At 37.0% G+C, this 27,071-nt stretch overlaps 2 protein-coding genes across 6 annotated transcripts in view; one reads left to right on the forward strand and one right to left on the reverse strand.

Annotated features, from left to right (window-relative positions):
* The window catches only part of AGTPBP1 (ATP/GTP binding protein 1), a 70,937-nt gene extending 69,864 nt beyond the window's left edge, over window positions 1–1,073 (reverse strand). For both annotated transcript variants that reach the window (NM_001398327.1, XM_046905450.1), the window contains exon 1: window positions 882–1,073. The gene's annotated coding sequence lies outside the window, so the exon portion shown is untranslated. The remainder of the gene's footprint in view (window positions 1–881) is intronic.
* Window positions 454–27,053, forward strand: NAA35 (N(alpha)-acetyltransferase 35, NatC auxiliary subunit). 4 transcript variants are annotated; one of them, XM_046905467.1, is made up of 24 exons: window positions 454–578; window positions 814–1,105; window positions 1,644–1,785; window positions 2,850–2,883; window positions 5,361–5,475; window positions 6,468–6,542; window positions 7,767–7,934; window positions 8,688–8,754; window positions 9,762–9,805; window positions 10,444–10,494; window positions 11,245–11,328; window positions 12,896–13,010; window positions 13,465–13,643; window positions 14,715–14,774; window positions 15,869–15,975; window positions 16,192–16,258; window positions 16,918–17,016; window positions 19,484–19,662; window positions 21,166–21,302; window positions 23,177–23,244; window positions 23,480–23,620; window positions 25,101–25,223; window positions 26,006–26,086; window positions 26,658–27,053. In XM_046905467.1, exons 3-24 carry the CDS (start codon window positions 1,662–1,664, stop codon window positions 26,715–26,717), a joined length of 2,178 nt encoding a protein of 725 aa, XP_046761423.1. In that variant the 5' UTR covers window positions 454–578; window positions 814–1,105; window positions 1,644–1,661; the 3' UTR covers window positions 26,718–27,053. The 4 variants fall into 4 exon arrangements, with proteins under 4 accessions (XP_046761423.1, XP_015135797.1, XP_015135798.1 ...); XM_015280311.4 differs by having other exon boundaries at window positions 814–873; XM_015280312.4 differs by having other exon boundaries at window positions 454–491.
* Window positions 27,054–27,071: the final 18 nt, after the last annotated feature.

Here is a 27,071-nt window from a genome sequence, read left to right on the forward strand (position 1 = left end):
TAAGAGCTGACTTCTAGAATTGTGATGTTTGCCTTAGGCACGGGAAACATTCAGTCTTGGCAATTAAAGATCAAATTCGCAATAAACGACTCTGAAGGCATAGGTCCCTCAGTCACGACAGCTCGTTTTCCCCAGAGGACGGGATAACCAACGCTGCCCGCAGAAGGAGCTACATAACGCCTAAAGACAACAGAACCGGGACCCCGCCAGCGGGGCCCTCACTGAGCCTTCCCCCTCCCAGCTGGGCCACACCTCCTCACCCACAGGACCCCGGAACCACAGCCGGCCTCTCGCGCTCGGCTAGCCCCGCCCCGCCCCTCACCGAGAGCAGGCGGCAGCGCAGGCAGCGCCAGCCCAACGGCCCTTCTCGCGATGCACCCCCGCCGCCGGTAGCGAGCGTGCGCGCATGCGCTCTGGAAGGGAGAAGGGAAGGGTGTGCGCATGCGTTCTGTTACGGCGGCCGGGATTCGGTGCTGGAGGCGGCCGATCAGGTTTGTTGGTTGGGGGCTGGGTGCAGCGGGAGGCCGCGGGTGAGGCCGCGGGTGAGGCCGCAGTTGCACTCTTCGCCCCGCGCGAAGGTGAGGACGGCACGATCGCCTCCCGCCGCACCCCGCCGGGATGAGGCCCGCCAAGGCACGGGGCCCTGCAGCCGGCGGGGGCGGCAAAGGCAGCGCTCGGCGTGCGCGGTGCGGGGAGGTGGGTGGGGGGAAGCCTGTCCGGCCGCGGGCTGCGGGGCCGGGTGCCCCGAGGGCGGCGAGGGGTCCGGAGTTAGCGGCCCTAACGCCATCTCGGTCTCTCGTTCGGTGTCTGCAGGTGTCTTCTCGTCCCGACCCGCACAGCTCGGTGGTTTGCGGCCTCCTGAGGGCCGGCGAGGTACTGACCTGAGGGACGGGTCTGCCTGGGGCGGGGGGGCCCTTCTCGAGTGCCGCTCGGAAGCCGCGCGGTCACCGCCGCTCTTTGTTAATCACTGACACCCGGGAGGTCCGTTGTCACGGAGGCCTTTGTTGGAAGCCTCTGCTTCCGTCGGGCGACGCGGGGCTGCCTGACAGCTGTGCTGACATCCTTCACAGAACAAGGGAAGATTGGGTACCACGTGGTGAAAGCGGTATGCGTGCAGTGCTCCTCGGGCTGCCCCACGCGTGGGACTGCGGCACCAGCTTGGAGCAGTTGGCCACTGGTGTTCCAAAACTACGTTTTAGTCTGACGTTGCATAACACTCTGTCGGTGGTCTTCGTATTGGAAATTCCCACAAGTATGTTTTGAGGCATAACAACACCTTTTGTGTTGCAGCGGGAGGACGTTTGTGTTCCTAGCAGTGTAAAACACCAGAAGATGAAACTGTGTTGTCTACATCCTCTTTAGGGGAGGTTCTTCTCGTGTGTCTTATTTCTAGATTGTCAGTACAAACTTTGTTATGGCACTGTACTGACAAAGTTTTGGTGTTCTTAGCTTTTGAGGGTTTGTAGCCTATAAACAAGTGGTAGAGAAAGTGAATACCTTTCAAGCTGGTTATATGTAATAGTAGCCATTTAGATGAAATTAGATTAGTCTCCCTGACTTCCTGTATTATTGCAGGAAAAAAAAATAACTTCCTTGAAACACTTTCTGTAATTTGTGCCTAATGTTTAGTGTGTCTTATACAGTTTTAAAGGAGCAGTATCATGGTTATGAAAGCTTCAGTAGAAGATGATGATTCAGGATGGGAGCTTGGCATGCCTGACAAGATGGAAAAGAGTAATACAGACTGGGTAGATATAACCCAGGATTTTGAAGAAGCTTGTAGAGGTGAGTTGTAGTGCTCGTGTTGTGTGAAAAATTTGAATCCTTGGAGAACTGAGTATAGTTTTTTGCTTAAGTAAATAGTGTGACCCACATTCAAGCTCCAAACAAAGAGACTACAATGATTGTGTGTTTTCCTCTGTTTGACTTTCTGCAAGGCTGGAAATATCAGGAGAACCTTGTCTTACTTCTTCTAGATTGCATACAGATTTTTGTTGTGCTTTTTGTTGTTGTATGCACTTTTGCATCTATTTTCTGTTGTGTTTTTTTTTTTTTTTCAAAGAGTTTTTTCTGTGTCCTACTGAGTGGAAAGCTCATTTATCTATACAGAATCAACTATTTTCTCTGTAAATTTTGAATCTATAGGATCTGATTGTTTGTTCGTTTAATTGGTCACTGTTTCATTTTTTTATCTTTGAACTAAGGCTCAACTTCAGAGGGGATGTAGTACACCCCAGACACACGGAGACAATTGCTTTCATTTAAACAAAGCCTTTGTTGCTGTTAACTATTAGTTTGCTGTGATGGCAAATTTATATATTTTTTAATTGATTTTATGATGACCTTATGAAAAATAAATGTAAAACTGCAGCTTATGAGACACAATAATTCACAGAATTATTGACATAATTTTCTTATACCACTAAATAGTTCCCTTTTATTAATCATGTATGGTTTATATGCCAGTCAGGTGTATCTGAAGGCTTTGCTAAAAATAATGAGGAAAACCAAGCCTTTCAGTAAACACCTCCTCTGAAAAATTAGACATCTGCGTAAAGGAGCATGGAAAACTGTTGTCCTATGTTTCACGCTATTCAGATTTTAAAGTTTGGTGATTCGGGTGCTGGTGTCACAGAGAAGGAGTAGGAATGATTATGAAGAGCCATTTTTAGCCTTACAGCTGTAAAAGTGCTAAATGAAAGCAAGTAAAGGTAGAGTAGAATGGTCTGGTTTGCTTCTCATGCTTTGTTCTCTTTCAGACTGTACAGTTTTAAAATAATACAGTTATGCTGGTAAAGTTGCACTAAATTTATGATTGTAATTATTTACTGTGTTTTGTTCCTTCGTAGAACTAAAGTTAGGAGAATTGCTTCATGACAAACTGTAAGTATACCTTTTGGACAGTTATGTTTTTTTAAATATTAATGCTTAATAATGAGCAAGACATGCAGTATCAGCTAAGTTTTTTAAATTTTTACTTTAGTTAAAGTAGTTTAAGTGCTTGGAGTATTATTAATCCTCATGAGCATGTCTGTGATGCGTTTACATGAAGGCTGAACATTTCTTATTGCCAGTATAGTCATAGAATGCCTTACGTTGGAAGGGACCTCAAGAATTGTCAAGTTTCATTTCCCCTGCCTCAGGCAGAGTTACCAGCCACTAGATCAAGTACTAGATCTGATTTCTTAGGGCCTCATCCAACCTGCTTTTGAGTACCTCCAGGGACAGATGATCCACAACCTTTCTGGGCAGTCTGTTCCAGCACCTCATCACTCCCTCAGTAAAAAAAAAAAAATTCCTGACATCTAATTTAATCTTCCCTCCTTTAGTTTAAAACCATTCCCCCTTGTCCTGTCACTGTCTCCTCATGTAAAAAGTTGATTTCCCTCCTGTTTATAAACTCCCTTTAAATACTGGAAGGCCACAATGAGGTCTCCCCTCAACTTTCTCTGTTCCAGGCTGAACAAGCTTAGTTCCTTCAGCCTGTCTTCACAGGGGAAGTTTTCCAGCCCTCTCATTATCTTTGTGGCCCTCCTCTTGACCCTCTCCAAAACGCCCACATTTTTCCTGTGTTGGGGTCCCCAGACTTGGAGGCCTCATGACTGCAGAGTAGAGGGGACAGTCGCCTCTCTTGCCCTACTGACTGCTCCCTCTTTTGATGGAATATAGAATATCATTGGCCTTCTCAGCTGCAAGCACGCACTGCTTGCTCACGTTAAGTTTTTCATCAGGCAAGACCCCTAAGTCCTTCTCAGCAGGGCTGCTTTTCTCCCAGTTTGTATACATACCTGGATTACCTCGACCCAAGTGCAAAACCTCGCACTTTGCTTTATTGAACCTCATTAAGTTCACAAGGGCCCACCTTTCAAGTTTATCATAGTCCCTTTGGGTGGCATCCCTTCCTTCTGGTATATCAACCACACCACTCAGCTTGCTGAGGGTACACTCAGTCCCATCATCTATATAGTTGTTCAAGATGTTAAAAGAGTACCAGACCCTAGATGTACTCCCTTGGGACACCACACATTACTGACCTTGACCTGGACAGAGAGCCCTTGCCTACAGCTCTCTGACTGTGACCTTCCAACCAATTCCTTATCCACCAAATGGTCCACCCTTCAAATCCATATCTCTCCAATTTAGAGATAAGGGTGTGGTGGGGTACCATATCAAAGGCGTTGCAGAAGTCCAAGTAAATGTTCCCTTTGTCCACTAATGCTATCAATCCATCACAGAAGGCCACCAGATTTGTCAGACATGACCTTCCCTTGGTGAAGCCATGCTTTCTGTCTCGGGTCACCCAGTTGTTCCTCATATGCCTTAACATGTCTTGTAGGAGGACCTGTTCCATGGTCTTCACTGGCACAGAGGTGAGGCTCACTGGCCTGTGGTTCCCTGAGTCCTCCTTTCCTTCTTTCTTGTAAATGAGAGTGATGTTTCCCTTTTTCTAGTCCCTGGGGACTTTACCTGACAGCCATGACTTTTCAAATGTGATTATATTACATTTTCACTTAATAGATTTAATGCTGACATGATAAGTTATTGTCAGTAATGTTGAAACTAGTAAACCTACTATTTTACATGGATATACTTTCATGCAAAAAGACCAGAAAAAGTTTCAAGTTTTTAAATTAATTTACCTTGGATTCCATTAGCATGCTTAGGTAAGCATGCTGTGTACTTTAGAGTAATGGTAAAATTCCATGCCAAAATGGAAACTGGGAGCTCTACATGTGAAGAAAAAATATACTTAAAAAAAAAAGAAAAAGTGTGTGCTAAGATCTGGCTGGATTTTTTTAAGGAATGAAGTGAGATTAAAATATTTTAAAGAAAATTTACATTATTAAGATCTTCCAGTCTCTTCATTTAAAGAAGGAAAACAGTTCTTGCTGAAGACCAATAATTCTGAAGACTGGAAGGAACATCCTATTTAATGGCTTAGAATTATGTTCAGGGATGTCACCACAGTAGAATCAAAGCACAAGGCATAGTTTTATACATAAATGCCTTTCAGAATTAGAGTGCACAATAACCCAACACACAATAAGCCTTTTTCTACACTTACATAGGATTAGAAATGGGATATTTAGCTAAGGGGTGTTCTTCTGTTCTGCTCAATAAATACTAAGCAATTTCTTTTACTTTTAAGCGTGTCTTTTCTGACATACCTGTTAAACAGTCCTCAGACTCGTGAAAACCGTGCTCTCTCAAGATCTATCATAGTGTTCATGTCGCTTATTGTCAGCAGTCAGAATACAGTGTACTCAGTTTGTTATCATATGTTCTTCTACACTGATTTATGAAGACTGTTTGATATAAAAATAATCAAATTTGGAACATATTTATTTTGGTGTCCTTAGTTTTGGTCTTTTTGAAGCAATGTCTGCCATTGAAATGATGGATCCCAAGATGGATGCTGGTATGATTGGAAACCAAGTTAATAGAAAAGTTCTGAACTTCGAGCAAGCTATTAAGGTTTGTGTTTCTAGTTTTTGCCATCTCACTGGCTGTAAAAGAATTCTATGAGTAACTTGTGGTGCTTGCCTTTTTTGTTGTTTACATTACTACAGTGATACTAACTCTTCCTGTGAAAATTACTGTAAAATTGTTTAATATTAATACCTCAAATAAATACATTTTGGAAATAGTTTTGCAAGTCGTCCCATGCATCTTCTGTCTTTTATATGAAGATAGCTGAAGGGAAGCCAGCTTCTGTACTCTTTTGTGACTATTGGTTCAGTTCATTAGCATGAACAGAAGCTGTCAAATTTAACAGCATTCACAGTGATGATTAACTTCTGATGCATGGTCAACGTTTACAAAAGTATGCTGAAAGACTGTTACTTGGGAAGAAACAATGCACTTGTAGAGGAGATATATAGATAGATAGAGATATATAGATAGATCTATATCTATCTATCTATATGTATACACACACACATTATAATACGCAATGTGTATATGTGTATATATATGTGTATATATATATATATATATATATATATATATATACTGACCAAATAAAATTAAAGAAAAGGGGTCTCTGCTTTCTTGATCCTTCAAGGCGGTAAAATTCTGTGCAAGAATCCACAATGTAAAAAAGCAGCCTTCAGAGAGTAAGTCCTGCATAGTATTCCTTGTTCAGTCATTACTGTGGCTTTGCATACTGTTTGTGTTTTTAAGTGTTGCCTGTTAATTGGCTTTAAGCTTTTATTGGATATTTGTAGATCAGAAGTTTTATTTTACCGCTTTCTTTGAAGAGCTCTATGTTTGGTCAAAGTTGAACACAATGATGGAAAGTAAACTTCTTGAGAATTCTTGAAACATCATGAAGCTGATCAGTAAAGTGTGCAAATGTTCAGAAGTCTTAACCAATTTGTAATTTCCTTTTTGGTTGTACAAATAATAAGTTGCTTTTTGGCTATAGTCTTCCATATTAATTTTTTTTTTTTGCTTTTATTTTTAAGGATGGCACCATTAAGATAAAGGATCTCACTTCACCTGAGCTGATAGGAATAATGGATACGTGCTTTTGTTGTTTGGTAAGGATTTCTCTGCTATTAGCATTTAATGTTCTTGCTTTCAAAATGTAATCCCTCAATCCAGATTGAAAAAAGAAAAAGGAGTAGAACTCAAGAATAGTGAACCACTGATCAGAAAATAGATGATTTGCATTTTGATTTCCATTGAGATATTTGCATTGGATAATATAACAGGTCATAAGTTTGATTTTTATATGTGTTTGTTTTTCATTCAAAGAAATCATTGCAGAAGAGAACTGGTAGCATTTTGAATAATGTAAAAAAAAAGATTCAGAAATTATGATTTTTTTTTTGTATCTAATTGCTTACTGTATGTTAGTTTTTGCTATGTAGGAAGTGAGTGCACAGTTATCTACGCAAAGTGTTGCTCAGTTTTTTAGAGCCATCATAGACTCCAAGCTTTCATCAGCATTTTGAGAGTGGAAAGGAAATAATCTAAATGGGTTTAAAAAGGAGATGTGAATTATCAGTTATTTGCTAGTTGTAACTTTTTTTCCTGTGTGTATCTATATATCCACATGTATCTATATATCCACATATAGATACGTTAACCTACTCAGTAAATGATTCACGGTATTTTTAGATATTCTTTAAAATGATGTCAATAAAATTACTTCATTTTATACGTTTTATTCACAAAAAGTCGTATTAAGATCAGTATGTGTTTGATGTGGTGTAACGTAATTTCTCCTTCCCGATTCATAGACTTTTTTTTTCCTTTCTCTTTTTATTTTAGAGAAAGGAACTGTCATCATTTTAGGAATCTTACCATACTGTATTTAATGAAATTTCAAGATAGAAATCATGTTCTGGATTACTGAAGGTTTCACTCTGGTTTAAAAATGTGGAAGTAGCGGGGAGAGTGGATTGTGAAAAGAAGCTATGTAGAATATTGCTGAATTGTTTCATAGCTGATTTCATTTTTCATACTGGATTTTGTAAAGGAAACTTCTGTGTTTGATGGTCTCTCAACTTAATGTCATGTCTAAGCCACAGAGATCAGAGCTGAACTTTTTAGAAGTTTCTCCCACACCAGAATTTAGCTGAAGGGCTGTGGCTAAAAGTTGAAACACCTTCTGCATCCCTTTCTGTTAGGTAGAGAGTTGTGATGTTACAGACTTCCTTAGTGACTCAGTGAAGGTCAGTAAGATGCAAAAAGAGTAGGAGTGTATAAATGAGGGCTTGGCTGTCATGAGTAAAACATTTACTTTTTCATTTCCGTAGATAACATGGTTAGAAGGACATTCCTTGGCACAGACAGTATTCACTTGCCTTTATATTCATAATCCAGACTTCATAGAAGATCCTGCTATGAAGGCTTTTGCTCTGGGGATCCTAAAAATCTGTGATATTGCCAGAGAAAAAGTCAACAAAGCAGCTGTTTTTGAGGAGGTACGTTTCAGGATATGCTGTCGTTTTGTATGTAACATCATATGTAGGCTCTTTAACACAAGTGAAACAGTTCTAGAGAAATTTATTACTGTTTAATTGAAGGGTGCCATAGGAGAAGCAGTTCAAGCAGTTCATGCTCCTGAAAGTATTACACTTGATTTCTTTATTATGCACTGTTCTTTAAATGAGGCACTTAATGCTCTTTTCTTTATTTTGCTTCAGTATTTGAGCCACATAAATATTTTGTTCAGGAAACAATGCAAATTTGTGGCTACCCATTTCAAATAAAATTTACATGTGGTTTTCTTTCTGTTTTCATTTTGTACTTTAGGTAGCCATGTTATTTGTCTGAAATGTCCCTGTATCAATGGAATGAGAATCTCTTTTTCTGTGATGGTGGTCCTTTCTGTGCCCTTGTGTTGGAGAAATCCTTTGTTTTCTCTGGGCTTGGACAAGTCACTTTTTAATAACGAGTCTTCAAATGGATTAAATAGTACTGTGCATCTATAGTTTTTTGAAACATATTGTTAGGATGATGCTTGGTAAGAGTTAGGAAAGACATACTAGTATTAAAGATTTGTGCAGAATTTTAGCAGGAATGTCACCCATAACTGGGGGTGTATTCCACTGTGTAGAATAAAACCAAACTTGTATTTTATACCTGGTGTGGTTAAACAACAGCAACAAAAAGCAAGCTTAAAACTGTAACTGTGTATATTTCACTACTCGTGCTTCTGTGATTTCATATTTTAGGAAGATTTCCAATCAATGACATATGGATTTAAAATGGCCAACAGCGTGACAGACCTCAGAGTTACAGGTACAAGTTCTACTTTCTGTGTGTCTACCTTTTAGTTGCTTTCTCTTTAAGCATGTCATTTATTTTCAACCAAATCTAATGAATTGGTAGGGATGTCTGTGTTAAGTTTTGTACTAGCCTTGTGAAAAATGATGGTTGGGTAAAAATAGGGACTGGTTATTCTTTTTCTTGAAGAAATGATTCGACTGGTTATTTGTCAAATGCCTGAAAAAGAAGTGCTCTAGTATCTGGAGTACTGCATCCAGGTCTGGGGCCCCAAAACAGGAAAGATGTGGAGCTTTTGGAGAGGGTCCAAAGGGGGCCCACAAAGATGATCAGAGGGCTGGAGCACATCAGTGAAGACAAGACCAGTATTTAAAGGGAGATTATAGACAGGAGGTGTATCAGCTTTTTTACAAAGGTAGATAGTAACAGGACAAGGGTGAGTGTATTTAAACTAAAGATGGGGAGGTTTAGGCTAGATGGCAGAGGAAAGTTTTTCAGAGGCGTGCTGGAACAGGCTGCCCAGAGAGACTGTGGATTCCTCATCCCTGGTTGTGTTCGAGGCCAGGCTTGATAGTGCCCTGGGCAACCTGATCTAGTACTTGATCTAGCTGTCAGCAGCCCTGCCTGTGGCTGGGGATGTGGAACTATATGATCTTTGAGGTCCTTCCAACCCAAGTCAGTCTATGATTCTGTGTGCCAGACAAAAGTATAACCATCTAGTACTAGGACAGCTACAAGCCACCAGAACATACTCTTCTTGCATTCTGCTTCTCTACTTTGCTACTTATTGTCATCTAAACAGATTGCTTGTAAGGAAAAAGCTCTCTTGTACTTCTAAAGCCGTGGATACAAACGTTATCACTGTATGCATACATATGTACAGTAGTCTTTCTGTGCACGATTATTTATGTATGCTTGAGCATTCCCATTAGCCTTTATTTCCTCATAAAACTTTTGATTTAAATGATTTAGTTATACTTAAGAACATTTCTCTGCTTTTAGTTGAATTTTTCGTTTTCTAGGTATGCTAAAAGATGTAGAAGATGACATGCAAAGACGAGTGAAGGTATTTCTTTTATATTTGCTTTGTTGATTATACTTCAAGTGTCCTTAACACAGGTTTTAGAGAGGGAGCTAAATTATGAAGAATAAAATTATGTTAGTAAATGCTGGTTGTGGGGTTTTTGAGTGTTTTCAAGTTTTTTCAAGTGTGTTTATGCATGCGTGTTTTGTTCAGAAGGATTGCTGTAGTGGATTGCATAAAATGATGGTACTTCACCTTCTAGGTAGAGATGCTGAACTCATAAGCCTTTTCTAAATTCATTAATAGTTATATAATTAGAAATAAGTGGAATGTTGATGTAGAGCGTGACACTGGGCTGTGACAGAGAAAGCTCTATTTAATTTCTGGCATTTTTGCAAGTACTTTGTGTGATATTAAGAACCAATCTTCCTTTGTCAAAATATTTTTAGAATTTCCATTAGGAGGGTAAATGCACTGTTTTCAGAGTGTACTGTGGCAGCTATGGTTGCCGGAGATTACTTAAGAAACAAGATGATATGGTGAGAAGTTTTGAACTTAGAAATGTTTTTTTTTTTAGTGTTATTTAACTCGTAAGGGTTTCTATAGAGGACAAAGGGCTTTTATCAGTAACTTTCCTTTACAGTTTTTAATAAATTATTTCAAATTCCTTAACCTTTTAGAGCACTCGAAGTCGGCAAGGAGAAGAGAGAGATCCTGAAGTTGAACTTGAAGTAATTAATTGGTTTACTTTTTTACTTTCAGTTTAATGGGTTAGTACAATATTACTTAAATGAGTAGTTTAGCTTGTGGGGAGTGTGTGTCACCATTGTTATTACACCTATCATGTATGAGCTACTTTTTAAGAGTGGCCCTTATCGTAGCCCTACATAGTACCTTGACTTTTAAGCACTGAAAGAATTCCAGATTGATCCTGGTGGCAGAATAGTGCTGCTGCAGTGCCGCCATTTTTCTGCTTACCTCTCAAGAAGACATGATGAGCAAAGTAGAAGGTCTTAACAGGCTTGTACTTTTTCAACTCATTTCCTTCCAACAGCTTTTACTCCTGTTGATAGCCTCTCCATTAAGGGAGAAGTTAGCAGCAGAAGGTGGAAGCAGTTTGCTCCTTCCAGAAAGGATGGTAATTAATGTATTTGGTGTGGTTGATATAGAAGGGTATGGGTTTTCTTTCCAAGTGACAGTATTTTGTTCAGAAAGCAATTATAATAGGATTTTCAGAGGGAAGAAAAAGAGGGAAAACCAGTTTCTTTCAGCAGCTTATGGCTGTTCACCTAAGCTGAAGCTGAAGTGACATTTGCATAGGAGCTATAGCCAGTGGCTATGCTTTATCCAAAGCATCTTTGTATCTTTTTAAGACTAGAGAGTATAAGTCAATAAATCTATAATTATTGTTTTAATAAGTTTCAGGATTTAATGTATATTGCTTAGTAATTTGCTGTGTGTTTTTTTTTTTTTAATTACAGCATCAACAGTGTTTAGCTGTATTCAGCAGAGTAAAGTTTACCCGGGTACTACTGACTGTTCTAATAGCCTTTACCAAAAAAGAGGTATGTCTGCATGGTATCTTTGTGTTTGCATTAGGATCCTTTCTCTAACATAGTACAAATACTACATAAATCTGAATTGATGTTCCTGCAGGGTTAAGTAAGCCCTGATAGTAGCTATTGCTCAGTTTTCTTTCAATTTTTACGAAAACACATGAAAGTGCAGTAGCTGATACTAATATAGCCTTCCAGAAATCACTTAAAGGAATTGTATATGATCTTGCAGAGTTACCTGATATCAGACTGTATTTTGTTCATCTCTAGAAAGTAATTAGCTTTTCCTTCCATGTGGGTGTTGTATTTATATCGAAATTTCTTCAGTCTGAGAAGTGGAAAGTAACAACTTTCCATATAGCTGATCAATTTTTTAAAAAAATATAGGATTTTGAAAGGAAACTGCTTGTTTTAGTTAGAATTGCTTGTCACATAAGACAAAGCTTTCTGTTTGAATGAGTTTATAGAAGAGTAGGTAACTGTATATTGCTTATGATTTCAATTTTCATGAAGGTTTTTGTTTACTGGCATGGAGTTGTGCTCCTACCAATTCTGCTTTGGAGCAGTTGTATGTTGGATGGTTTAAAAGTCCTTGATTAAATTAAAATTTAAAGTGGTCAAATCCCCATATTATTGATAAACACCAGTGGTGTAGAAAAAGAAGTAGCTGTGAACAACTGTATCTGAGTATAACCATTTCTAGAGTAGAAATTGAACTATGGTGGAAGTGATGTGTGAGCAAATTCTGCTTGTGTTAACTGCTATGAGTTATGTGTACGTTATTCCTAGCCTGCTTTGATTTGATTTTAGATCTGCTTAGCAGTTTATTCACATGGTAGAACTTTAAGAGGATATTATGCAGAGCTATGGATAGTGTTCAGCTTCTGTTAGCACTTCAGGGAGTTTCAAACTTTTTTCCAAAGGAATCTGTGTTCCAGTTTGATGTTAGGTATGAAATAACTGAAGCTTCTTAAGAGACCGTTAACCTAGTACTTTTAAAACAAAATTCTGTTTTTACAGAAAGCTGTTTTAAATGGTATTCTTTTTGCTAACTTTTTGTTTCATAGAATGGCAGAAAATTCAGCATGTCAGCAGCTCATGGATGAATATTTCTAATGAAAATAAGGAATTTTCTGATATTATGTAGTAATTTCATTTTGCTTGAAAGCTTTTGTTCCATCTATATTGTTAAGAGATCTGCATTTTTTTAATGATAGGTGATATTTTTTCATCTTTGGAATACTTCATTTGGCAGAAAAGTTTTGGGTTTTTTTGTTCTCCAGATCTGCAAAATCAAGAGTGGACAACTTAGGTGTAGTGTGTACTAGATTTTCAGTTGTAATGATTGTTAAGGCTTACCTTACTTAAAAATACTTCGTAAAATGCAATATTATACATAGATATAGATATGTAAAATATAAAGAACACTTTTTTTTGCACAAAAAATTTGTCTCTGCAGAAGTGTTATGTTCAAACATTTGAATTTTGATGTCATACTTTTTCTCCAAAACTAAGATGAATTCTGTAGTCAAAATATGTTGGTTTAAAATGTGAGTAACTGTCCTGTGCTTTTTAGACAAGTGCAGTTGCAGAAGCTCAGAAATTGATGACTCAGGCAGCTGACTTGCTGTCTGCTATCCATAATTCATTGCATCATGGTATACAGGCACAGAATGATACCACTAAGGGAGGTAAGTAATTTTTTTTTTTTTGTAACTATGTATCTTGATAAACTTCAATATTTAAGTATATTAAAAAAAAAAAAAAACAGTTTGTTTTGAGCTAGTACTACTTGTTATACAAACTACAGAACTTTGAGTGCTGCTTCTTCTGAAATCAGTAATATCACTTCAGAGTCAGGATTTATGTGAACGCTGAATCGTGTGCATTGCATTTCAAATCACTGCATATGCCATTTCAGAACGGGAAGCAGCGCCTCATTTTCTGTACAGGTAACTGCTGAAATGTTGAGGGTTTCATAATAGCAGTCATTATCTCAATTACATAATTAGTATCATCAGAAGTTAATGTCAGCTAAAAAGTTCATTTAGGCTAATTGAATCGTTATTATCGTGCCTTTAAGTTTAAAGTCAGTTCTGAAAAGTCAGCTTAAATGCAGCTTTTCTCTCTTTCCTCTCTTGTTAGACCACCCTATTATGATGGGCTTTGAACCTCTTGTTAATCAGAGGTTGCTGCCTCCAACTTTCCCTCGGTATGCAAAAATAATTAAAAGGGAAGAAATGGTCAATTATTTTTCCAAACTAATAGACCGAATAAAAACTGTATGTGAAGTGGTAAACTTAACTAATTTGCACTGTATATTGGTAAGTATGAATATTTCATGTTTATAGCCAAATATAAAATCTTACAATTAGATTTACGAAAAAAAATGATTTGGTGCGTGCATTGCTGTTACACGCTGCAGAAAAAAAAAGAGCTGTATGAATAAATCTTTTGGTGTTTTCTGTGTATTTATCTGGTATTGCTGTGTGCAATTCAGTATCTGCTATCTCTCCTGGTACTTCATCTTATTTATTCAATTATTGGATGAAGGCCTTTTTTCTTCTCACACTTCTTATTTTTCCAAAGCACATTAGATGATAATTATGCATCACAGTAGCAGAACACAAGGAAGTTAATTTCTTTGTGACTTCTTTTCTTTGTCTGAAAAGCTGTCTGCCATAGCAGACACATTCTGCTACATTCTTTTTCCTACATGTATTCTATAACACAGGAGCACTAGTCTTCAAGCAAGTTTTCCTTGAATAGAAATAAAGCTAAGCAACTGTGTATGTTCTTTCCTGAATAAGACACGCTGCCCTCAGTTGCTGTCTACACTGATTGTAGGAGATTTAAATGCTTCTCTGACATACGCATGTTCACTAATTGACAAGGGAGCCACAGTTAAGTCAGGCATAGTTCAAAGGCCACACAAAAATGCTTTGTCTTCTTATCTTCTGTTACATGAATTATAGCAGTGTTTGCATGAAACATCTGCTACTAGTTAAACCCTGCAGTTTTATTACAAACCTGGTTCCATATTGGTGAGACGTAAATGGCTTCACGGTATCCTATTTTTTTCTTTAATAGTACTATGTCAGTGTTGAATTGAGAAAAATAAATTTAAAACCTTCTGTTCTGTAATTGGTAATTACAGAAGAAATAGATTCATAAAGTTCATAAAAGGTTTTTTTGATAGTTTTTGTTCCACCTTTCTTAAAATTAGTATAAGCTATGCTATGTACATGTCTGTGTGCGTGTCTTTTTCTGTGTGTATTTACACAATTGTACGTATGTGTATGTGCATACAGCATGTGCATTAAAAAAAATGCAACCATGTATAAGAGTTGTCATATTAAACTGGCTTGTTTTGCTTTTTCCTCAATACAAATTAGGATTTTTTCTGTGAATTTAGTGAGCAATCACCATGTGTTCTTTCAAGATCTCTGTTACAGGTATGTTCCAGTCTTTGAGCAAAGTAATTAACTTTCATGACTAATGTGGATTCATCCTCTTGCTTTAATTATCTACATTATTTGCACACTACTTAGTAACACAGATTGTAAAAATCTTCTGGAGCTACTCAAGTATCAGATGCATGTTCTGATCCCATTGTTTTAAAACATTTAAAAAAATATTATTTAGACTGTGTTGGTACCTGCTGGTTGAAGCACAGTGTTGAACTTTTTCCTGTGCCTTAATATTGGCCCTGTACAGGCATTTTTCTGCTGTTCTGCATCTGCTGACTTTAGTCTGGGACTGATCATATATAAACTTCTTCTGTTGCTGCAGCAGTAACTGATGATTAGGATTCAATAGAGTTTTCAAATTGCTGCTTCATTTACCCTGAAACAGTATCATGTATTCCTTAACTCTGAGTAAAATACACTTCCTTATAGGAGGTTTTGATCTGCATAGGGTGTCCCTGGATGTGAGAACCTCTTTCCCTTTGATCCCAATTAAATAATGTGTAAAATTGATGGAGAATATCTACTGGCAAGTAAAACATTTTCATAGCATACGTGTGTTCTGACTTTCTGCTGCATATTTTTGTATGGTCCCTGTGGGTGCCTGGCGGCACAGTTTCTCCAATTGCTGGAGAGCCATGTAGGAAAGGGGCAGTACACTTCCAGATGAAAGTGGAATGAGCAGCAAACATGACCAGTGAAAGTAGTAGTATCTGTAGGACAGAAAAAGTTCTTCACTGGTCCCATTCTTTTCAGATTTGACTTTATTTGCCTCTAGGGAAACTGTGCAAACTGTTTTCTGTTAATCTCTGGAAGCATCTGTCTGATTAATCATACTTGAAGAAAGAGAAATGAAATAATTTTATATGTTCCATCTTATACAACTAGTAGGGCCGTATTTTATGTGAATTCATTCCGAATGACTGAACTCAGTATGCCTCTGTTTTTAAGACTGTCAACTAACCAGACTGTCTGAATATTTAAAGCAATTTTGATATATTTAGGTATCTTAAGAGTTTCCTACATGTTATTTCTGAAGCATTACTTTTAACTTAACACGTTTCTAAAATTTTCATTTTCAGACTACTTTTCTGGTAGATAATAAGAAGGTGTTTGGTACTCACCTCATGCAAGATATGGTGAAAGATGCTTTAAGATCTTTTGTCAGTCCTCCAGTACTTTCTCCAAAGTAAGTGTGTCTTGAATTGACTTGCATGTGTGTACATAATATGATGAAAAATACTACTTCTTACAAAGGCAGACATATGAAGAATGTACACATTTTGTATTAATTTGTGCTTAATATGTGAAAATATTAGTACGTATATTTCTTGTTGAATTTTGTGCTACATAGAGAGGTGACATTTTAAATTCATGTGTCCATCTGTGGATATTTTCCTTCTAGATGTTGTCTTTATAACAATCACCAGGCTAAGGACTACATTGATTCCTTTGTGACACATTGTGTTCGGGTAAGTGTTCATTCCAATTACATTGAATGCATCCATATATGAGTACTCTCAAGATTAAACTTACCTTTGAAAATGAAACCAGTTATTTTAGATAACTGATGTGAAGGCAGAATTGAAAAGCTTGGCCATCTTAAAATGGTAAAATCAGAAAACGTGGGTTTTTTTTGTTTTTCTTTCTTTTGTTGCCTGTATTATATTATATTTCCAGATCTTTCACTAACACTTTCATTAACATTTGATGTTACAAGAAATCTTCACCAACTACCTCTTCACAAGGTAGTTTCATACCACAAAAAATGCGTAGTAAAAAACGAATTATTTTTACCTTCTCTCTGGTTAAAAAAAAGTGAAGATTCTTTGTATTGCAATGACAAAGCAAGAAAATACCAGGAAATATCAGAAGACATATTTCTTACTCTTAAATCTTGTCCTACAAGCAGTCTCTTGTGATCACATTCCTCAAAGACTAATCTCTTGTTGACTTACATACAGAGAAGTGGGCACTTGCATTGCTCCAGGTTGCTTGCTTGCCTGTTAGCTTGCAGGCTTCCTAGGGAGTCTGAAGGACCCTCCCTTCTGATGATAGATGTATAGGGCATGTCTAGTACTCCTCCACAAGGTTGCGTTGAAAAATTAAAAGTATGCTTTGTTTCTTTCAGCCATTCTGTAGCCTGATTCAAATTCATGGACACAACAGAGCTCGTCAGAGAGATAAACTGGGTCACATTCTAGAGGAGTTTGCCACCCTTCAGGATGAGGTAATGTCCTAGGTAGCAGCCTGGCAAACCTTTCTTTCCATGCATATTCCTGCCAGATTGGAGCATACGGTATTCGATTATAGGCATAGGAAGCAACTCCTCTGTCCTCATGTCTTTAAGACAACTTCAAAACAAGGATTCCTAAAATTCAGCTCCAGAAGCATAAAGGATGAATCCAAATACTTCTTGTTAGATCTGTTGTACAAAAAGATACTGAGTTTTTGGGTTTTTGTTTGTTTGGGTTTTTTGTTTTGTTTGTTTATTTTAGATTAACTTTGTCATATCAGTAAAATTTGTGGAAACCTACTGTTAAGTCTGTAATTCAGTCACAATTCCACTTCTTGTACTCTTCTGTCCATTTTGTAACTGTTAGTCTGCAAGCTTGTAGGCAGAGAGAGATGGGTGAGACAGAATTCCATCAGGTTCTTGAAATGCATTGAAGACTGCTTCTTGGTACAGATCTTCAACATGCCTGGTAGGAACAACACACTGCTGAATTTACTGCTGGCAAACTAAGAAGACATACTTAACAACCAAACTACCAGTGGTTGCCTTAGATACAGGATCAGAACATTGTGGAGTTTGGGGTTTGGTACAGTATACTGAAGGCAAGTAACAAAAAAACAAAAAACAAACAAACAAACAACCCTAGATTTTAGAAGATCCAACTTCAGGTTGCTTAGCACCCAGCTATGAGGGATTCCTTGGTAGGCATCCATGGAGGTCAAAGGAGCTCGTAAGTGCTGACAATTATCAGTAACAAACCTCCAGAATTACAGCAGTCCATCCCCTACAAAGGGGAAGCAGGGGGGTCAGAACAGGAGGCCACCCTTCCTAAATAATGAGTTTGTATGTGCTTAAAAGCAAAAAAGAAGCATATAATCTATGGAAGAGTGGCCTGCTATGCACTAAGGACTACAGAAGTATTGCTAGGGCATGCAAAGTTGCCATCAGGGAAGCTAAGGATCAAGACTGAAAATTGCCTTAGATCACAGAAATGAGAGAGGTTCCTTTAGTTACGTGAGCAAAGCAGAAGTGCGCAGGAAAGGCATATGCCCATTGACAGTGAAGCTGGTTGTTAATAATTACAACAAGGTAGAGGTTCTCATTACCTTCAGGTAATGTGTCTTTGCCAGCATAACTGGAGCCCAGCTCACAGGATTTAATAGGTATAACAGTACAAGTCTTAACATACAATCAGTGGAGGAAAAACAAGTGTCAAAAGGTACAAGCTACACTGGGAGAAATTTTGCCTTGATATAAGAAAGCAGTTTTTTTACAGTGAGAACAATCATTGCTGCAACAACCAGTAACGTGATAAAATCCCTATTGCTTTAGGTTTTCAAGGTGCTGTTGGGCAAGATGCTGTATAGTCTCATCTAGGCCCCATTTTGCATTAAAGTTTGGGCCTGATGATCTTTGGAGGTCCTTTCCCAGTGGAGCTGTTCTGTGATTCTCTGAGACATCTTTACAAGACACCTCTGAAAATTTGGATTTATAGCTCTGTAGAATAGAAAATGGCTTTCTTTTTGTTAAGTTTTTAAAAACATATGTGGAGTAAACAGTAGTTATTTAAAATATGTACTCCAGCTTGTTTGGGATTTTTCTCCAGAGTGGACAGTAAAAGACTGCAGGAAAAGGTAAGTTTTCTGCTGGGAATGTTTCCTTCGGTAGTCCGAGGTAATGAAATAAAGCATTTCCCAGGACCCTCACACTAAGGAGAACCGCCATTTGGAATTGGGGGAAATTTTTTGTGTTCTAGCATCTCTGGAGGTGATTTGTGTGAGAGTTTACTGCAATACTGCAGCAGATGCTGCAGTTTTGAGACACCTTTTTTTTTTTTTTCTGTTAGTTTTCTAACATGTATAATGGGGTGTTTTGTTTGGGACTACTAGTAATATTCCAACTGTGAGAGACTTCACGTCTTCTATACAATTACATTTTAAGACTGAATAGGTCTGTTCTAGTTTCTCTGGTAGGCCACAGTGTAAACATACTTGCATACCACGCTTAGAAATACAGTATTTCATTGCAGCCAGGTTTAAAAAAAAAAAAATGAAGCAGTGATTGCAAATACAGAAAGACAAGTAATAGTTTGCCGTATTTTCTGAGTTCTAGTGCTCACAAGACTGTTAATAATTTTAAAATTTGAAATTTTAATATGAGCAGAGGTATTGCTGGTTAACAAGCTTGCCTCCCTGAATTGTTGTATTAAACGTTTTTTTTCTATTCAGAACAATTTCCTTATACTCATGTGAAAAATGTTTCTAACTTTTTCCGGTTTGTAGACCACTGACACAACAGTATCTGAAAAAACATTTCTGTTTTAAATTGGGAGCATAACTTTGTTGTCAGTATTTGTATTCTGATTTCTTTATTTCTGGGAGAACTTCAATGCACTTTCAGTCTTACGTTCTTCCTCTTGTCTGTTACTGAGTAGTTTGCCTTTGTTTTTCTTTTTTGGTAGGCAGAGAAAGTAGATGCAGCACTTCATAGTATGTTACTGAAGCAGGAACCACAAAGACAACATTTGGCATGCTTGGGCACCTGGGTCTTATATCATAACCTCCGTATTATGATACAGTATCTTCTGAGTGGGTTTGAGTTGGAACTTTACAGTATGCATGAATATTACTATATATATTGGTAAGAGAATGCTTTCTTTACACTTCTTGGGGGAGGGGTGCTACCACTCAGTTTTAAATGCAACCATTTAAAAAACAGATTTCATCTCTTTCTTTTGGTCTTAAGCTGGTTCAAAACGCTATTTAGTTTGTTGTTCATTAAATTACAAATGGACAAGAAAAATCTATTGGTCTATAGTTTTACTTATTATTGTACTTCATTTTCACTGAAAAAGTAATTGGCTCTCATTTAGCTTTTGGAAATAATGTCTTCTCATGAAAATGATTGGAAAATACACCAATTGACAGAGAAAACAATGCAGAAGGAAGACAATTTTGTGTCTTGTCTTTGTCCTACCAAGATCAGTCATTTTGTTGGCCACCTTAGCATTTTTAAAAAATTCAGTGTTTCAAGTTGTGACTGTGGGACTATGTAAAAATAACATCGTATTCTTTAAGCATATTTGATGAGTTACATGCCTTTACTGAAAATGATCGCCCTATATGAAGTCAAAGTACTTATTTTTCCCCCACTATATTTTATCCACGTAAAGTTATTTTTCATAGTAGATGACTTGTTCCAAATGAGAAAAGATTTTTAAATGGTTCAGTTTTTCAATACAGCAATATAAATTTAAAGTTGATCCTATCTACTGTGAAGTACCTCTGTCCTCTAGTGGAGGTTTTTGGGGGGTTGAGTTTGAGTTTGTTGGGTTTTTTGTTTTTTTGTGTTTTTTTAATGAAGCTACCAATAAACTGTTATGTAAGCTGTTGTCATTTTTTTTTCTAAGAAATTAGACAAGTTTACATTACTTGAACTTCAGTGTATTTCTTTATGTTTCTGCATTGCTTTGTTGATGGTTTTCCCACATCAAGTGGGAAAAGTAATACTGCAGATAGTTATCAGAAGTTGGCAATATGCTTGTAAGTACTACCTTACAAGTAATACCCAGCTTTCTGTAACTTAGTGTGTTTACCTGCCTTATTTCCCTTTTTAATAAAATTACTCATAGTTTGAACTATCTCATCAACTGTTTCATCTCACACATTAAGTGAAGAAAAGAAAAAGAGGAAGCCTGTAAAATTACCCAGTAATTTTTCTCCTGAGTTATAAATTCTTACAAAGCATAATTTTTTTTCGTCATCTGGTTTGGATCTATAATTTCTGTTGTTTTTCTTTAATTTCTTTTGTTCTGAAATAAGATTTATTGGACTGTCTCACACTCAAGAGGAATTTTTTCTAAAAGAATTCTTTAAAATTTCTCTTAAAGAATGTCACGTGTATATACGTGTGAACTTGGCACTTTTGTTTGGTAATGCATGAATCTTTAAAGTCTGAAACTTAATAAAACAGAATATAGAATAGTTTGTTATTTTCAACTGTGCACATTTTTCACTGGATTTAATTGCCCTAAAATTTGTCCCTATGAGTAAGTTATTTGAGTAAACCACTTAGCATTCGGTTAAAAAGCATGCATTATGTTTTACACTGTAGTACTTTACAATGATATACTTTTTTCTACAGGTACCTATCAGAGTTCCTCTATGCTTGGTTGATGTCAACGCTGAGCCGTGCTGACAGCTCTCAAATGGCAGAAGAGAGAATAATGGAAGAACAACAGAAGGGCCGTAGTAGCAAGAAAACCAAGAAAAAGAAGAAAGGTATCTGAGATGTAAAGTGTAACTCAGATTTGTTTTTTCTCCTCTTGTTGTGGCCATGTTGAGCTGAAATTAAAAATTGAGTCAGAATTACATGAGTGGGAAAAATGTCCTGAAGTTTATGAAGGCTAAGAGTAAAACATTTTAACTAAAATAATCTCTGCATAAGAGTTTTCCATTTATTATTTAAATAGGCTTTTCAAAAAAAAAAAAAACCAAACTCATTTGTATTCATAGCTTCACCAGTTGTGTTATATGTTAGATGCTGCGAGGTGTAGTTAACAGGCCCACAGCAGTTGTCTTTGAAAAATACTGCCCTTCCAAAGGAATTATAGACTGCAAAGGTATGCTTTTTGTGACTAGATTTTATAGCTAAATTCAAAGACCAAACTTTCAATATACTTCTTTAATTTCTCTTTGTCTTCAGAATGTTTCTTGATTTTAAAATGTTGAGTTACCTTGTTTAAATTCACTGGTAGCAATGTTGTGCAAAAATCTCATTTAGAAACTTGGTCTTTGTCTGGTGCTTCCACATAAGAGACAATGAGAATTTCTCTTTCAGTATCATAATAGTCTAACTCTCTAGTTAGACTAAAGAGGCAGCCAAACCCACTTGTTAAGTAGTATTTAATATAGCTTTGTCATGCCGAAGTGGCTAGTAAGATTGTAGTAAATTGGAGTTACCTTAGCATTAATTTTGTGGTTGAACACCATGCAGACAATCTACTTCTCTGCTCTCTCTCTACTTCTCTGTTCCTTCTTTTCTGTGTATGTATATCCTTGTCTTCCAGTCAAGGAGAACATTTAGATTTGAACAACTTGGTATTATTTCAGCTGAATTTTCTTTGCTCTGGAAATTCAGAAAATTTTACACTTTGTAAAAAGGTGCCAAATATAAGGCCAGTTGGCACTAGTTATACAGTGGAAGCTAAAGGGGAAGTTCAAAGAATATTAGAGTAAAAAATCTTTCTTCTTAAAAAAAGCTTTAACCTTCTATTGACTGTTTGAATCTATTTGTTTCATTGAAGGCAACGTAACATTCATGTGATTGTAATTAAGTATGTCTTGTGATATTTTGTGTAATCAGGAGCCAGGTGAGCAGTAGAAGTTTTCATGCTCCAATTGTCTTTCATTATTTACAATGTTGAAGGTGTAGTCGCTTTCATTGAATAGATCAATCCGAGCCAGCTAGCTTACATCTTTAACTTCAGAACACTGTGCTGTTGAAACCATTAAACTGAAGTCAGTACAGAACACTACCCTAATGCACAGAGCAGATGGAAAGGGAAACTAATTTCTGGTCTTAAAATGAGTGCTAAGTGAGTCCATGAAAAATTCTCACCTTCTTATGAAAGTGAGCAGTGACATGCAAGAGAATGGTGTGATTTCTGCTATATAGGTGAGTTATTGCTGTGTTCTACTGTTCAATTTTGTATAAAATTTTTGAATACCAACAGTTGTTACTTAGCACTTTTACACGTATTTCAGTACTTAGGCTTATCTATATTTATTAGGAAGAAACAGATGATGATGATGATGATTATCATTGTAAGTGAAATTTCTTCAGTTATTTTCTTGGAGGTACAGTTACGTATATTTGAGAGCTTCCACGCAATTACCAAATACTTCAAGAGGGGGCAGAAAACTTACTTGAAAAAGTGAAAAATGTGTTAGAAACAACATTCCTAGGATATATGCAATTCAACAAGCAGTATATTGTAAGAAGCTAGTTTAATGAAAATGAGTAATTTACAGAAGCGTTTTAGCTCATGTAATACAACAAAACATGTCATGTTTGGACAGCGCTCTTGGAAATAATCTGAAATAAGTTCTCTTGCTTATATGGAACTTAAAAATTCTTTATCTAAAATTTGCAGTTCGCCCTCTGAGCAGAGAGATCACTATGAGCCAGGCATACCAAAATATGTGTGCTGGGATGTACAAGGTAATTTTTACATGCTTTACTCTTTCTTTTTAATGAGAATCAAGTATACATTGCATGTCCTCTTTGTTTTTAGTGGGACTGAAAATTAATTTCAAGTTTTTAATGTGGTATAATAAATTCTTTACTTGTTTTGCCTCTATCTAAATCATGTGCTAAATTATAGCTTTCATCTTGTTTATACAAGAGACAACATAAAGCTAACACTTCTCACTGTACTCTATCCTGTCCTTTTCAGACAATGATTGCATTTGACATGGATGGCAAAGTAAGAAAACCGAAATTTGAATTGGATAGTGAACAAGTGCGGTATGAGCACAGGTTTGCTCCATTCAACAGTGTTATAACACCACCCCCAGTGCACTACCTGCAGTTTAAAGTGAGTAATTTTAAAATGCAGCACCACTCATGCTATAGTAAATAATCATTTATTTAGACAGTATTGTAGTTATAAGACAAGCTCTCAGTATCTCAGAGTAATTGTATTAAAGCATACCTGGGCATCCTCAGATAGTGAAGGGTGTTCCGGCTCTGGACAGGGGGTTGAGACTAGAGAATCATAGAATAGCTCTATGATCTTCAAGGTTACTTCCAACTCGAAGCATTCTGTGATTCTTTAAGTCAAAATTGTAGGAAGTTCTAGCTTTAGTTGTATGCAAGGAAAATTCTTAGTGAGACTCTTAGGTACTTGGAAATTGGTCTGCTCTCGCAGTTTAAGATGCTTGTGTTGATTTGCATGAAAATGAAGTCTCGAAAGTCCATTGACAAACTTGTTTTTTGTAGTTTGTCTAGCAGAACGTTTTTATTACTACAATAATTAGGAAAAAGAAACAAGGATAAACCTAGATTTCCATTTTAAATAATGGAAGTGCTGGGTGGAAGTGTGATATGTGAACGTCTACCTTGTCCAGTCTCATCCCTAAATAGTATTGTAGATCAGACCAACTGTATCTGTGCCTAGTCTAGTCCAGAAAAAATCCAAGGATACACATTCCTCTTTGGAAAACCTGATCCTGTTACTTTTTCTTTTCCAGTTAGTCTGTGAATAACCTGATTCAGGGCTGCATTATTTGCATTTTCTTCTCATATACAGTCTGAATCTCCCAAGCTGCAATTTATGGTCTTTCCCCCTATTAGCCTGCCATTTAGAAGGAGCTTAAGAGAACCCTGTTGGCTTGTATTCAACTTAGTGTTCACTGTAACAGTGATCCTCCTCCAGCTGGTGACTAGATTCTAGAGATATGTGGGGTTATTCTGCTTCAGATATAGCAATTCTGAAATTTCACGGTGAACTTAAATATCTGTTGGCCAATCTTTGAGCTTTTACAGGTCTGTCTGGTACTGAAACTGTAATATATAGCATGTCAGCCACACTCCTTAATTTAGTACCATGAATAGCTGTTGTGGAAATGAAGACATGGCTTCTTCCCTGTCACTGAAGTTTTTATCTCTAACTAAAAAATAACAAGTTGAAGCCTCAGGTGTATTAAATGAAGATTTGAGTAGTGTGAGTCTTAAACATTCTTTGAGTAAGTAATATTATATCCATTTGCCTTTGTATTTTTTTTAGCTCCTTTTTTTTTCCCTATAATTTTATTCACCGCTGCATAGGACTAAGTAACCAAATGAACAGCAAGTTGTTGAGAATAGGTATTGTTTTATAACAATATTTTGTAGCAGTGTACAATGATGATTAAACAGTGTATTGCTGCTTAGTATTTGCCCTTTAAAATAAATGTTTTTAACTTTACTGCTGTAAAATTTATATTTTTCAACACAATCTTCAATCAGGGTAATAAAAATACAACTTATTGGCAACTGATCTTAATGTGTATTTATATATTTCTTTAATATGCTAGGAAATGTCTGATTTAAATAAGTACAGCCCCCCTCCTCAATCAGCAGATCTCTACATGGCAGCTAGCAAACACTTCCAGCAAGCTAAAATGATTCTTGAGAATATTCCTAATCCAGACCATGAGGTAAGACTAAAATACTGGAAAAATTAATGGTTGCTAATAATAGAATGAGTTTGCTTGAGATCCAGGGTACCTTACATCTACTCTTCCAAAATGCTGAGTAAAGCTGAATGTTTTTATTAAGGAGGGTGGTGGCATTTTACACAGCAGTTAATTTCATCACGTTTGATAATGGAATCTGGACTGTGCTCACCCTTCCAAGGCCTCTTTCTGCTGAGTATCGTAAATGACAGGCAGCAACATAGTTCATTCTTGTGTGATACCTGCTGGTGTCACTTGAAAAACGTATCAGTTTTACCAGGAAGTTAACATCCTCACATTCCTAGCTTACCTGGAGCCTGATAATTTTCTCTGAGAGATGGGAAAAATTAGTTTGAATGGGTGGAAAGTAGATTTCAATCTGGCATTTCTTTCCTGTAGTAGTTTTTTCAGTGCTAGTTTGTAAACACTTCATGTTTGGATCAGTGTATAGGGTAGATACCTAGAGTCTGTCTAAACATGTTTTTTGGACAAGTACCTCGAAATTTGTCATAGTTTTAACAGTCTCTGTACTTAAGCATGGAAGACAGTGGTCTTATGGTCTGTTGAACAAATAAAGTGTCCTCTTTATTAAATATCATTAGTCCACTTAATGTAATTCTGAGTAAATTCAGAAGGCTTTGATCTCTGGTGAAATATACTGTGAGAGGACTGCAGTATTGTTAGAGTATGCAAGTGTGTGTTATCCTTGAAATGATTTTGAAGTCATGCTTTCAACTGAAAACTACTTGTGCTTTTCTGAATAGGTCAATCGAATTCTAAAAGTTGCTAAACCCAATATTGTGGTCATGAAGCTTCTGGCAGGAGGTCACAAAAAAGACTCTAAGGTAAGAAAATGTCAGGTTAAATTAATGTGAAATATATATGCAACGTACATGCAACGATAACACAGCTGAATTAGCAGATTCAGGCCGTAGTTACTCCGACTGTCAGAAGAACTGGGAAGCAACAATTCATTTTCCCTCGGAAATGTGTTGTAATTATTTAAATAAAGAAAATTCTTATGTTTTAAATGTCTTTGAAACAAAATTGGGAAGTATGCTTGGGATGACATGTACAAAATTAGTCTTCAATAGCAGGAAGGAGTAATTGATATGTGTGCCAGCAACTTGTGTGAACACAGCAAGGAGAGTGGCTGGCTTTCAGGATCAGTGGATCAGAGGGAGGAGAGGACCTTCAGATTTTCCTGCTGAAGGGTGGGTACAGAAGGGGAAGAGATGATGCTGAAGGAATGCACAGCAGCACTTTACAACTTCATACCTCTGACCACGGGAGAAATTACTGGAATATCCAGAAACAGACTGGAACATGTTTCAGATGGATAGAAAGGAGCTGGGATTATTTTTTTCTATCTCCTACTGTTGCTTGAGTGTAATATTTTAAATGTTTCCCTTCTAGGTTCCTCCAGAATTTGACTTCTCTCCTCATAAATATTTTCCAGTTGTGAAGCTTGTTTGAAAGATTAGACTGTTGTTAGGATAATCGGGTACCAGTGGTAAGGATGGAATATCTAGTAATGTACCAGCTGAGGGGGATTGCTAGGATAAAAGTACTGATTTATGGAATATCTCTAGCCTGCCTTCTTTATATGAACTGAATGACAACTGCTGTTTTAAAGTGGTGTTTTATAATGTTTATCAGGTGAAGCTGATTTTAATCAACTGTATTGTTGAAAAATGTTGTACCTTCTTTGATTTAAGTAAAGATTTAATCAAAAATCACTTGTATGAATGAGCCTTGACAGAAAATGGTGTATAAACACTCATTGCTGAATAAAAATAATGCTTTCAGCAATATGTCTGATAATAGCAG

Source organism: Gallus gallus, chromosome Z (genome assembly GCF_016699485.2).
Source record: "Gallus gallus isolate bGalGal1 chromosome Z, bGalGal1.mat.broiler.GRCg7b, whole genome shotgun sequence".
Classification (NCBI taxonomy): domain Eukaryota; kingdom Metazoa; phylum Chordata; class Aves; order Galliformes; family Phasianidae; genus Gallus; species Gallus gallus.

What these genes read in the sequence shown, in the direction of transcription:
- NAA35 (XM_046905467.1), top strand. Translation starts at nt 1,662, where the DNA reads ATGGTTATGAAAGCTTCAGTAGAAGATGATGATTCAGGATGGGAGCTT. An exon ending in TGCACTACCTGCAGTTTAAA is followed by an intron (nt 23,621 to 25,100) that starts GTGAGTAATTTT and finishes TTAATATGCTAG; the next exon opens with GAAATGTCTGATTTAAATAA. An exon ending in GTCACAAAAAAGACTCTAAG is followed by an intron (nt 26,087 to 26,657) that starts GTAAGAAAATGT and finishes TTTCCCTTCTAG; the next exon opens with GTTCCTCCAGAATTTGACTT.